Source organism: Hippichthys cyanospilos, chromosome 12, assembly GCF_059441005.1.
Source record: "Hippichthys cyanospilos isolate Australia breed blue-spotted pipefish chromosome 12, RoL_Hcya_1.0, whole genome shotgun sequence".
NCBI classification, from domain to species: domain Eukaryota; kingdom Metazoa; phylum Chordata; class Actinopteri; order Syngnathiformes; family Syngnathidae; genus Hippichthys; species Hippichthys cyanospilos.
This window is the reverse complement of record NC_142380.1, coordinates 16,346,089-16,358,203: the sequence shown is the minus strand read 5'-3', so window position 1 is coordinate 16,358,203 and position 12,115 is coordinate 16,346,089. Positions and strand designations below refer to the sequence as shown.

The following is a 12,115-nucleotide window of genomic DNA, read 5'->3' as shown; positions in this document are numbered from 1 at the left end:
AATAACTATAATAACTATATAAAGTATAAATTCTTTTCACATGTGACGCCACATGTGACGCCACTTGACAGTTTTTCATTTATCGCGAGGTTGTCCTGGTCCCCATTAATTGCGAAAAACAAGGGATTACTGTAAAATATAGTATTGTTTCTTTTCAGAATGCCTTAGAACAATGTGTACACTGAGAGCATAAATAAAAAATAAAAAAAATCTGCAAGTGTTAAATGAGAGAAGCAAAACTCATTCTCCAACCGTAATGGCATGCATGTTTGTGATAAATTCCATTCAATTGAAGTCATTTAGCAGATAATGTCAAACCAGTCAGATCATCACGTGGTAGAGAAGTGATGTTGGTTTACACATATCTGCATGGATGAAAACCATTTCAGCCAAAAGAAAAAGAAAAAAAAAACTCAGCTGCCAGCCAGAAGTTATTATACCATTGTGGGTGAGTATACAGTCAGGAGCCAGAATGTAGAGGCAAGGGCCTCTTTATTCCACTTGACAAAAATTATAAGCAATGACCAATTTTACTGTCTCAAATTAGTGCACTTTAAAAAAATAAATGACGATGACTCCGTACACTGGCTTTTGACTGTAACACCATGTTATGGTTTGCTGGTTTACCAAGCAGACCACGTAAAATATACCTTGCCCGATACCCAAGCAGAGCCGAAGTCTAGCCCAGAACCAGAAGCAAAACTGGATTCAGAATCAGAACTGAAACCAGAGCCGAGGTCCGAGTACAACTCTGTGCTCAAACCTGAACCACCAGACCCAGAACCACTAAACCAATCCTTAAACATCTGCAACAGAGTGGAAAGGAGGAACAAATGTTCGCAGACAATGACATTGAAGACGGATGGCCATATTGGTGAGGAAAAGATGAAGAAAGAAAGCAACAGTAGCAATTTGACTGTACATAACAAACACACTAAAGAAAATTGTTACAACATCACATTTAACAACAGTGAAAATGTATTGACTAAAAAAAAAAAATCAACAAAAATTTTGGATAATTTATTCTCCCCAATATGCTGATGTTTTTTCATGCAGTTTAAATGTTGATAATTGTGGTTGTCTTAAATTGCAAGCTCCGTCGTCTGAAGCAATGTGACTGGTTATTACACACCACTGTTGACTTTTAATACATAGCAATGTACTGCACAATTCAATTAATTTAGTTATTGTTTTAAAAAGGAACGGTTAGAGGTTGAGTAAGGCTTGCATTGAACACCAAATTTCCTAAAGCAACAATACATTGTATTTGCTGGCACCAATCAAATCGTGGTACTGTAATTAACATAGCTTTAATTACAATTTTAATTAAACTAAATCAAATAATTAAGCAATATAAGAGGGCCCAATCTTGGGCAAAATCATTAGCAGCTACTACTGGAAGTGGCGTTGAAGAGCCACAAGAGAATTACCTGCTACTAGGGTACTCCCTTAAACTGTTGAATGACAGACTGCAGCAAGGGAATGATTTTGTACTTGTCTGTTATCATGGTGGCAGTTGTTTTTATTTTATTATCCATTTAAAGTGTTTACCATAGCTTTTGAACACATCTATAACAACTCTTGAACACTGCCATTGACAATTGACGACTATAGGCATGAAAGTTATATTCTAACTGGGCTGGCAGTAAATTATACAATTTGCACTCTCAGGGTAAGTAATTGCTACTCAAAAAAGGCAAATATTTTTTAGGTGACTTACTGGTATGCCTGGCTGGCCATCAAGTCCATTTTTACCAGGGGCACCACGTGGCCCAGCATACGAGTGAGAGAGGCCTTCAGCAATGTCAGCTGATGATGGGTAGGTTCCAGGGGGACCTGGTGGTCCTGGAGGCCCAGGTGGGCCAGGAGGACCCTGGAGAACAACATAACATTTACTCAAGTGCGTTGCTGAGCAACTACTGTATGTCTACTGTATATCATGGATCTACCTTTACCCTAATGAGCTCAGTATCACTGTCCAGGTCTCCAAACCCAGACCCCAGCGCGTCTTCTCCATACTACATAACAATACAGAATAATACAGGACAATACAGAATACACATACACACAGATTTATACAAGACAAGACACACATACAGTAAACATATACAAACGCACAAAATGCAACTGATGTTCTTTTGTCAGCACTCAGGTTTATTAAGCATCACGCAACTTTGACATAACTCATAAAAAAACAATATTTGAGAACAAAACCACTAGGTTAGCATTACTTACAGATACACTGCGTGATCTAGGAGGTCCAGCAGGCCCGGGTAGGCCTGGTGGGCCTGGTAAACCAACTCCAGGGTCTCCCTGGAAGTTGGAATGTCAAGGAGAAGAAGAAAAAAAGTGAGCAACGACCATGAACTTTGGGGCTGAAACAAGTCCTTGAGTAATTTGAACATGGGCGGACTGTCCATCAGACCATCACCTGACAGGATTGCTTAAAAAAACAAAACAAAAAAACAAAAACATGTTTTAAGATGTCAGGATAGACATTCTGCCAATCACATAAGGCTCTTTTACCGCCAGAAGTATAAGCCAACTGGCTTGCATGTTTGTCAGCAGTGTTTCCACATCTTTTGACTATAAACTGGAATCACTTCATAGTCAATGACCACCAACTCCTGGAGAAATGTATCTTGTATAATGAACAAACCGCCTTGGTTCAATTCACTACTTGTCATTCACAGGTATAAGAGAACCACCATTACAGTGGGTTTGTTTGTCTGTGCTGCATTTCTGAGTCATGGTTTCATGGTCATGGTTTCATCTCAGCAGGATTATGGAGGAGATTGAAACAACTTCTTTCATTGCTCCAAGTTCAAATCTAGTAAAAAAATCCATTGAGTTAAGTGTAGTTTGGCCATATGGTTTTTACAGCTAACCTGCCACCCAACCCAATCCAGAATTTTTGTAACACAAAGTTGGCAAGTACAGAGTGTATTACCGTACGGCCTGCTATAATAACGAGCCGGTGAAATTGTGACAAAATATGAATACTGCCCAATTTTAATAAAAATAAAAAACTGGTTGCTTGCTCTAGTGCTGCTTAAAGGCGGTGTGATTCATACCTTAAAAAAAGTTGTTTAAGAACAGAGTGGATGTTGTTGGAGTAAACCAAAGTGCATCATTTAAAAATATCAAAGATCAATTGGCTATACCTTATCACCTTTGACTCCAGCGTCTCCATCCAATCCTGGAAATCCTTGAGGTCCTCGCTGACCCTAGAAGTCCAGCCACATTTCCATTATTGATTATAAAACAAAAGCATTTAAATGATGACGAAAAACCACGAACCACCATACTGTATCTTTTCAACTATAAATCACAATTACTTTACTTTGTCTGGTCATGCAACTGTAACTCAGGTGTCTCTTGTATGCAGGTATGGGCCAATAAACGGATTGGCAATATATCACAATTTTAAAAGTCCATTTATCTAACTCTCCTGTTATGTTCAGGGTCAAATGAACCCGTTTTAAAGTTTGGAGGTCTAGAAAGAGTAGTTTAAAGGATATTTTCAGTACAAAACTTCTCCTAGTTGCCTTAATTAGTAAATATCAACATATAATTCGAAAAAGGTTTATCTTACATATTTGCGCTTTACTTTAGGCTTGCCCCACCTGTACAATGAATGTGTTGAGCAAGATTGTGTACACGTATGCATTTCGCATCATGATCTTAGTCTGACTGCATTATTCTCCAATATTCATAAGCAAAATATAGTTTCTTCATAAGCCAGCGAAATGATGGAGTTGTCGGTTGACAGACGACGAATACAATGGTGAATGAAACCAGCTGCTCTTGTCATGCTTAGTCCGTCTTAAAAAAGGTTTCCTGTCATTTGGTAGTATGTCTGTAAAACGGGCGTAAAGCCCATCTCTGAAATTTCGAGCTCAGACTCACACCTTCGTACACTAAACTTATTGATGGCAGCGAATGAGTTCACGTCAGAAAATTCAGATCTGACAACAACCCGACGTGGGATTCTGATAAGGATGAGGCACTGTAAGGAAAAACTTTTCTTTAAAATTTCTTCAAAATTAACCAGGCCTCGTTTACTGTAGTGGTGAGTCTGAGCTTTAAATGTTATTATATGGAGCCCCTCTGATTCTACGGTAAAAAAAATAAATATTTGCACTAATCGGTACGCACGGTTTAGTAATCCATACCCACGATTTAGTAATACGTACCCTCAATTTAGTAATCTGTACCCATGGTTTAGTAATTCGTACCCTCAATTTAGTAATCTGTACCCACAGTTAAGTAATCCATACCCACAATTTAGTAATCCGTACCCTCAGTTTAATAAATCGTGTGTATGGTTTACTGTAGGCGCTGAATTGAGAAAAAAAAAAATGAAATGCTGGGGTGACAACGTATGAGCTGGGCAATGAGAGGGGGCGTTTGTAGTGTGGGGAATAAACGGCTTTCAGCTGCGCCACTCCCCCAGAAGTACAGGTTCTGAGTTTCCCTCCATGAGTACGGTTTACTAAACCGTGCGTACGGATTAGTGCAAATTTCTTTTTTTTTTTTTACCCTGGCACTGGAGGGGCTCCGTACTATTGTGAGTTTTTGTAAAATAAATTTCCTCCAAAAATGTGATTTATAATTTGTTGTAGGATATGTTTCTTTCTTCTTCATGATGCATTTTTTTTTTTTTTTTTGGCCTGGTGAGATACAAAACCAGGAGCAATTTATAATCCAAAAAATTGGCTAAATAAGATCTTACTGTATCTCCACTGTCCCCCTTCCTTCCCTGTAAAACATTTGGTAGAAGTGTGTTAAGTAAGTAAATAAATATACACTGTAAAATTGTAAATTTTAACGCAAAATGTAAAGCACTAACCTGCTGTCCGTCTCTCCCTGGCTTTCCTGGGTTTCCAGGAATTCCTGGTGGCCCTTGTGGACCTCTAAACCCTTGCTCAGTTTGCTTTGGAGTAGGCCCAGGGGGGCCAGGTGAGCCGGGTGGTCCAGGATCTCCTGGTTCTCCTTTTAAAGTGTGCTTGACAAGAACCTAAATGTTAAATTTAACAGATTATAAATGCTGTTGTCATGTTAAAAGAACAATAGATCTTAGAGAACAATATAAATAAAATGAAAAATGAACTATTTGAATATCATAAAACAATACTAATCTGAACTGACATCTTCAGATGCTTCCCCTGGCTCATCTGTCTGCTGAGGACCTAAAATGATCATTTACAAAATTATGACCGCCAAGAATAATAACAACATAATTACATTAAGAGTTTTGACACAAGAAAATAATACAGAGAAGCTCCAACAAGATGTCACATTAATTTAACCTCTTAATAAGCTTTCTTCGTTGGCCTCCACTGAGATCTGGTGACCTGACTCCAACATTGGAGCTGTTGTGGGTGGTGCGCTAATTGGAACAGAGTTTTCCTACAAGAGATCATCAAACAACGGTTTAAAAAAAAAAAATCATAATTCTAAGCAGATTTGAATAATTGTATGCAAACAAATATAAGAATAAGTCAGCTGATGATTTCCTCAATATGAACATTGTGTACAGAAAAATGATAAAGAAAAATACACTAGATTTTCCAGGTATCTTGACATTGCAAAATAAATACTAAGCGTAACAAAGTAGACAAATTACATTAATTGATTACAACAAACATGGATTAAAAACAAGTCTATGGTAGCTGAAGGATGTGTGACCGTCTATTAAAACAGTTTACAGACCTGGGAGCCATTTTGGATACCCACCATAACATTGGAATGCCCTGACAAAATTGAAATATCACAAGCTATAGTTAGTTATAAGTTATAGCCCTCTTTCAAACCAATCTATTGTCTTTCCAATTTAGTGACATCTCTTCCTAATTCACTTTCAATTTCTAAAGGAGTTAGAAGCTATTATATTGATGGTAGATGTGATGTGATGCGTAATTTATATGACAACATTGTTGCTTGTTTATGTGTCACGTTTAAGTGTCCTGTGGGAAGGCCAGTTAGGCTGAAACGTTTTGAGGTTTTATGCCCATTTTTCTTTTACATGCCATGATGTATTAAAGGCATTTTAACTTTACCCCCAGAGTGCCTTGTTTTTGTTCTCAGTTTTAGTCTAGTTTTAAATGTCCCTTCTTTGACCGAATATTATTTTGAGGGTAACAGTATGACCATAAACTGTCCAAAAGGACAGAACTTAAGCTTTTGAAGTATTCTGAGTTCCCTTTTAGGCTTCAAGGACAGGGGGGGTTCATGGGATGTTTAGGGTTGGCTTGACTTCCCAAACGTAGGAGGAAAAACAATGATCAACATGCACATACTTTATTTATTTGGACCCTAGGTGTTTTTGATAAAACCAGTGCATAGTAAAGGTTGTTATTCAACAGCAGTGACAGAAACATATAATAATCATCAGTCAAGGTTATGGAAACATGCAACCATGCTTCAGTATCACTGTAATATTGTAATGCAAGTTATGATGTTAAGCTTGCAAGCTTAATTATCACATAAAAACATTTTGCTTTTTTTAAATTTATAAAGTTAATTAAGTGTATATAAAAGGTGTGAGAAAATGTTTTATTTCTCGCCTTTTGAATATGCATTTTTTAAATATTACTTTCTGTATTGTATTCCCTTTGATGTATTTTTTTAAATTGATGTTTTTTTTTTTTTTAAATAAGGGTTGCCTTTGTGATTTTTGCCCATCGAAATAATAACAACTATGGCAATAGACAAACTCTTTCAAATACCTGTGCTGCTCCATGTTTGCTTCCCCTAGTTTTCGTTATCATTTCTTCTTTTTCTCTGTCATTCAGACCATCATCACCGCTGGCATAACCAGAAGCCTTCAACCATTGCATCATGTAAAGAAAAAACAAACGTGGAAAAGTAATTTAAACAACCATTAATGTCAGTTCATGCCAGTAACTAAAACAGTACATAATCATATATCCTACTGATATCATTTTTTGGACAGTATATTTTGACAGAAACCTGAACAAACTTGAACAAACGCATATTCTAACACATTGTTTTACATTCTATAATTTGGCAGCGAACTCGGTAACTTTCAAAAACACATACAAGATGATATTTCGCTTTAGTGTGGTTTTCTGGCCTAAGAGAACTCCTGTAAACACGTTTTTTACTGAGTGTATTGCTCACATCAGGATCGTCATCCTCACACTGTTCTTCGGCTGCCCTGGGGTCATCTTTGATAACCAGCTGTTGAATGGATCCCTATAAAAAAATAAATCATAGACTGAACAAATGGTATGTGATCAAAACTGAGCTAAAGACTAAAAATATTCTGTATAAAACCTTTCATACACCCTTCATATTAATATTGCATGCAGCGAAAGGACTCCAAAAACTCTGAGCTGTTGTTTGGTGCACAGTCACAAACCGGACCCGTCCCCCCACCTGAAGATGAAGGGAGGCTACATTTATTTTATTGATTAAATTATGTAATAACTAAGGGTGTGCAAAAAAATCGATTAGCAAAAGAATCAGCTTTCCTCATGGAAAGCAGTCTTGTCACTTTCTGAGCCATGCAGCAGCGAGTTCAAATGTCGTTTAAATAAACTGAAGGAGCTAACCAGGAACAAAAATTGTGACAGAACAGAAAGATAAGCAAAGCTAAGCTAAATTAAGCTAAACTAAGCTAAGCTAAGCTAAGCTAAGATAAGCTGCGATGCGATGCGATGCGATGCGATAAGATAAGATAAGATAAGATAAGATAAGATAAGATACGATAAGATGCACACTCCAAATCAATTCATAAATTACCATTTTTTTTCTGAATGGGAATGATACAAACCATAAGCCATGTCAGAGTGGGACTAAATTACAGTAAGCAAGAAGAGTAAGTAAATGACAGTTAGTGTTTGTGACATGTCAGAATTTCTCATCCGTTATTACTTACAGTACTTCCTCTCTGTTTAGAATCTACAAAAGCGACCTTTGCATTCTGGAGGATCCTTGGTTGTCATGACATATTTTTGGTCCTGTGCAACTGTTATCCATCTCCAAATATGGGATGGCTTTCAGTATGCTGGGATTATGTTTTTATTTGTTGTTTGCTGACTTGTGCTGGACTGTTAATATGACCCTCTGTGTAGCTTGTGTCGGTAGTTATATTAATGTTAAATAGGCTACTGTATTTCCCTTGTTTACCCAACCACCCTCTATGTGTCATGCTCAACACATATTTAGTTTCTCTGCTTTTGTAAAGTTTGGTGGGTCTTTCTTATGTAGTTTACTATTATATTTCACCTATTCTTGTTTTCTGATGCTACGTGTTCTCTCTGCACCATGCCTTAACATCAATGTAATCTATTGATGCTGCTTGACTTTTGGCTTAGTCCAAGAGTATCCAAACATTTTCCATAGAGGGCAACATGAAGAAAAATCAAAGCATGCAATGGCCATTTTAATGTCTTTTTTCTTAATTGAATTGATCAAGCACACCAAAATCAAATCAAGCAAGTGCACATTGATGATAGAAAATGAGTTTTTGACCTCAAAAAACTGTTACCCAAACAGGTTTTCATGATGCAATTAGCGTCGGATTTGACAAAAAAGTTGGTGTGGCCAGAGACCAAAGTGAAAATCAGCCACAAATCAATGGCATTACTATTTTCAGAACCAAAACAAGAGCAAGTGGTCACAAGATTACTATTTCTAAAGCAGCTACCTGGGAAACATGATATGTTCACAATTTATACCTTAACACAGAGAAGAATCTTAGTCACCACAGTATTTTGAAGAGAAATGTTGTCACTAATTAACTTGTAAATGGTTCATTTTCATATTTGCATATTTAAAGAACCCTACAAATACAGAGAGCCAATTCTTTCATACCAAATGCGGGCCGATTAAAAGTGTAAGGCGGGCCACTATTGGCCAGGCCGCAGTTTGGATAACTGTGGCTTCGTCAGTAGTCAGTTTAAGGTCACCCTAGTGAGTCATGACATGTTTAGGGAGGCAACTTTGAGCCCCTTTCCTTCGTGGTACTAATCACTGAGCTATCTAACTGCTCTCAATACCAGCACATGCATTCATACATGCATATGTACATGCATACGTACATACAGTACATACATATAGTACGTACATAATGTACACGCGTACAGTACATACATAGATACATAAAATGTCAATAATATCTCTAGTACACGTGTCGATTTTCCACTTACTACAAACTTCTCAAAGCCTGTGCTCCCTGCATTGGCAACAAAAATGCCAGAGTTGTGTGAAAAAGTTAGTCTTTCTGGCCTTCGGTGGAAGGAGATCCTCTCGGCTTCGCCACAGTCCATGTAGAGACGTACCTCATTGTGCTCCACCACAACCTATTTCGTCAAAAAAGACACAGAACCAGATTACTAAAACATGCTCAGCACTTTGGAATTCTTCAAAACAAATCAAGGGTTTACATTTATGATTTTTAAATGATAATCGACCTCAAGGCATAATACATATCAAATAGTATCCGCATATAACTTCTGTTTTAAAAGCATTTACAAAATTAGGGAAAAAAATGTGTGTTAATCTTTCACTATAACTGCGATTACTCCCCAAATGTGCCTGTGTTAAAAAAATGCTATATTCTAATGTGACACAAGTAGAGAAATATACATGGTTTTGATACAAACCCTATCATTTTTTTCAAATGCAGTTTCTTGCTCTTATAGTGTAAAAAAGCAATTAAACCAACATTTGTATGGGTAGAATGGATGACTCTGAACAATTTAAGTGGTTGAAGGGCAACAAAAATTCATAAATAACTCATTATTACGCCTTTAAAAGAATTTACAAAATTAGGGAAACAAATGGAACGTGTATAAGTTGCAAAGTGCGTGCACAAGGGTTCAAATAGATTTAATAACACATCAAATAAACCATTTGTTTACGTGAATAAAATAAATATAATCAGAATGATAAAAACTTTGTTGTTGTTGTTGTTGTTGTTGAGTAAGTACGGTACCAGGTCTGAGGCATTTATCACCATTAGTTTGCATACAGTTGTTCTCGTGGCATCAAAGTAAAATTAGAATGGAATATTGAGAATAATTTCTTAAATAATGACTGACTGGACAACTTACAGTGAAGCGCGTCCACTGGTCTGTCATGTCTGGGACACTGAAGGCAGCAGCTTTTTGGCTATGAGATGGCTGCTCACTGTCAGTGTAGTACAATAAGATACTCTGAAGACCTGCGTGAACGGGAGTGAGGCCTAATCCCAACTCAACCACCTTTTGACGGGCGTCTGTGATGGCGAAAAGCATGCCTCCTCTCTGGCTGGCTGGACGAATCTATGGTAAATGCAACATAAAATGTAACTGAGTCTGATTACTAGTAACCAAGTCTGCTTTACAATTCATGACACAAACCACATAGATCAATGTAAAGTGTAAAGGACCATATTGCACGCCACCAGTATGATTGGCAATGATGAATAATTTCTGTGTTTAATTAACCCTTGTGGCATTATGTTACAAATTATGGAAATTCCTTTGATTTTTTTATGACTTCATCAAAGAATCAATGGGAAAAAAACACTAAGGAGCTGAACTTTCCAATTGAAACGTATAATTTCAAAATGCAACAATTCTGACATTTCCACGTGATTGCAGCGGGACGTGTGACATTTTGTGTGTAAAAATAATCACTGTCCAAATTTTGGACCACATAAAACCGTTATAATTACAATTTTTGAGACACATTTTAATAGGGTTTATGACAGACTTTCCTGCAATTTTTGCAACATTCCATTGAGGGGCGGTCAAACTATGTCAGCAAACAGAAAATTCTTTGTTGACTTGTTGTTTCACCTCAAGACAGTAGGTGGTGGTAGAGGCCAGTTAATGACTATATCTTTAAGTTTCATCATCACATCACAGACTACAAAGACAAACCGTAGCGTTTTTCAATTTTGTGTGGGTGTAAATAAATTGAACCTACATATGTATGGATAGAACTGATGTCACTGAAAAATTTGAGTGGTTGAAGGAAAACAAATATTCATGAATAACTTTAATTACTATGCCTTTAAAGCATTTCCAAAATCAGGAAAAAAATGCAATGTGTATAGTTAGCAAAATGTGTGCACAAGGGTTAACTCTTAAATTGATCAAAAAGGTTGCTAAGCAGAGTAATAAACTAAACACAATTAATCAAAACTGAAACGGAAAACAGTAAAGATGCAAATTAACAGAACATTAAAAAAAAAAAGTAAAGGAGAAAATAGGAATGAAACATAAAATCCCAATTCAGCGCAATTTTATTAGGCTTCCTTCATATTTTTGTGTTCAAAATATTTAGTTTTACCGTGACAATTATGGCAAAGTCGATGTAGAATGAGCCTGGCACAAAGGTCTTGGTCAGCCTGCCTATGTTGGCTTCAGGCCCAAAGTTGTATGCCGGAAAGCCCTCAAAGCCAGGCGCAAAGGAAACAGAAGGAGGGAGCGGTACGCCGATTAACTCTGTCAAGTCCAGATGATTTGCAGAGCTTCGATCTGACAAGACAAAATTCAAAACTCAAACAGGTGTTTACTTATCAACAAGTCCAAACATACAATGGCTGACTTTAACCAGTCAGTTAAGTTTAGCTTGGGCACCTTCTTGTAAAAGTAGAATGTGAATGAAAAATTATTATATACTTGTTTTAAATAATAAAATCTGTTTCATATGAGGAGGATACAATGTCCTGAAACATCATTGATGGGTAAAATTCATTCATTTATCTCTGTTATCTTCATTGGTGATGTAACTTCCACTTTTGGCACGCAGAACAATGCCAAATTCCTGTTCGATGTTTTTTGTTTGTTTTTGTTAATTTGTTTTTGCTTAAAAGTCCATGGTGAAGGCTTTGCAACACACAGGCATTTGGCATGTTTAGCTCTAAATTCTATTGCAAACAGATTTTTTTCAGGGGTAACCAACCACCATATTTCTCCAAGTACAATTCGGTAGATTTCACATTTTAAAAAAACATCTACAGACAATACACATATATCGACATATATATCATATTTCTCCGAGTACAAGTAGAGTTTTTTTCCCTCATTTTTAACCCACAATGTTAGAGGAGTTGAATTGTAACCGCATAACTCAAAACAGACCAATTATTCCA

At 36.9% G+C, this 12,115-nt stretch overlaps 1 protein-coding gene across 9 annotated transcripts in view; it reads right to left on the bottom strand.

The window, feature by feature from the left end:
• Positions 1-12,115, bottom strand: part of col15a1b (collagen, type XV, alpha 1b) — a 53,902-nt gene that overhangs the window by 18,185 nt on the left and 23,602 nt on the right. For 6 of the 9 annotated variants that reach the window (XR_015867478.1, XM_088429949.1, XM_088429947.1 and 3 more), the window contains 14 exons: positions 11,311-11,498; positions 10,086-10,295; positions 9,180-9,332; positions 7,147-7,221; positions 6,732-6,827; positions 5,313-5,412; positions 5,152-5,192; positions 4,853-5,020; positions 4,736-4,762; positions 3,165-3,227; positions 2,236-2,313; positions 1,950-2,018; positions 1,721-1,873; positions 651-806 (listed from right to left, as the gene is read on the bottom strand). Coding sequence is in view for 8 of the 9 variants with exons in the window: in XM_088429947.1 (XP_088286073.1) it covers positions 651-806; positions 1,721-1,873; positions 1,950-2,018; positions 2,236-2,313; positions 3,165-3,227; positions 4,736-4,762; positions 4,853-5,020; positions 5,152-5,192; positions 5,313-5,412; positions 6,732-6,827; positions 7,147-7,221; positions 9,180-9,332; positions 10,086-10,295; positions 11,311-11,498 (1,577 nt within the window). In the remaining variant the exon portion in view is untranslated. The remainder of the gene's footprint in view (positions 1-650; positions 807-1,720; positions 1,874-1,949; positions 2,019-2,235; positions 2,314-3,164; positions 3,228-4,735; positions 4,763-4,852; positions 5,021-5,151; positions 5,193-5,312; positions 5,413-6,731; positions 6,828-7,146; positions 7,222-9,179; positions 9,333-10,085; positions 10,296-11,310; positions 11,499-12,115) is intronic. The other 3 variants (XM_088429943.1, XM_088429945.1, XM_088429946.1) reach the window with 3 other exon arrangements.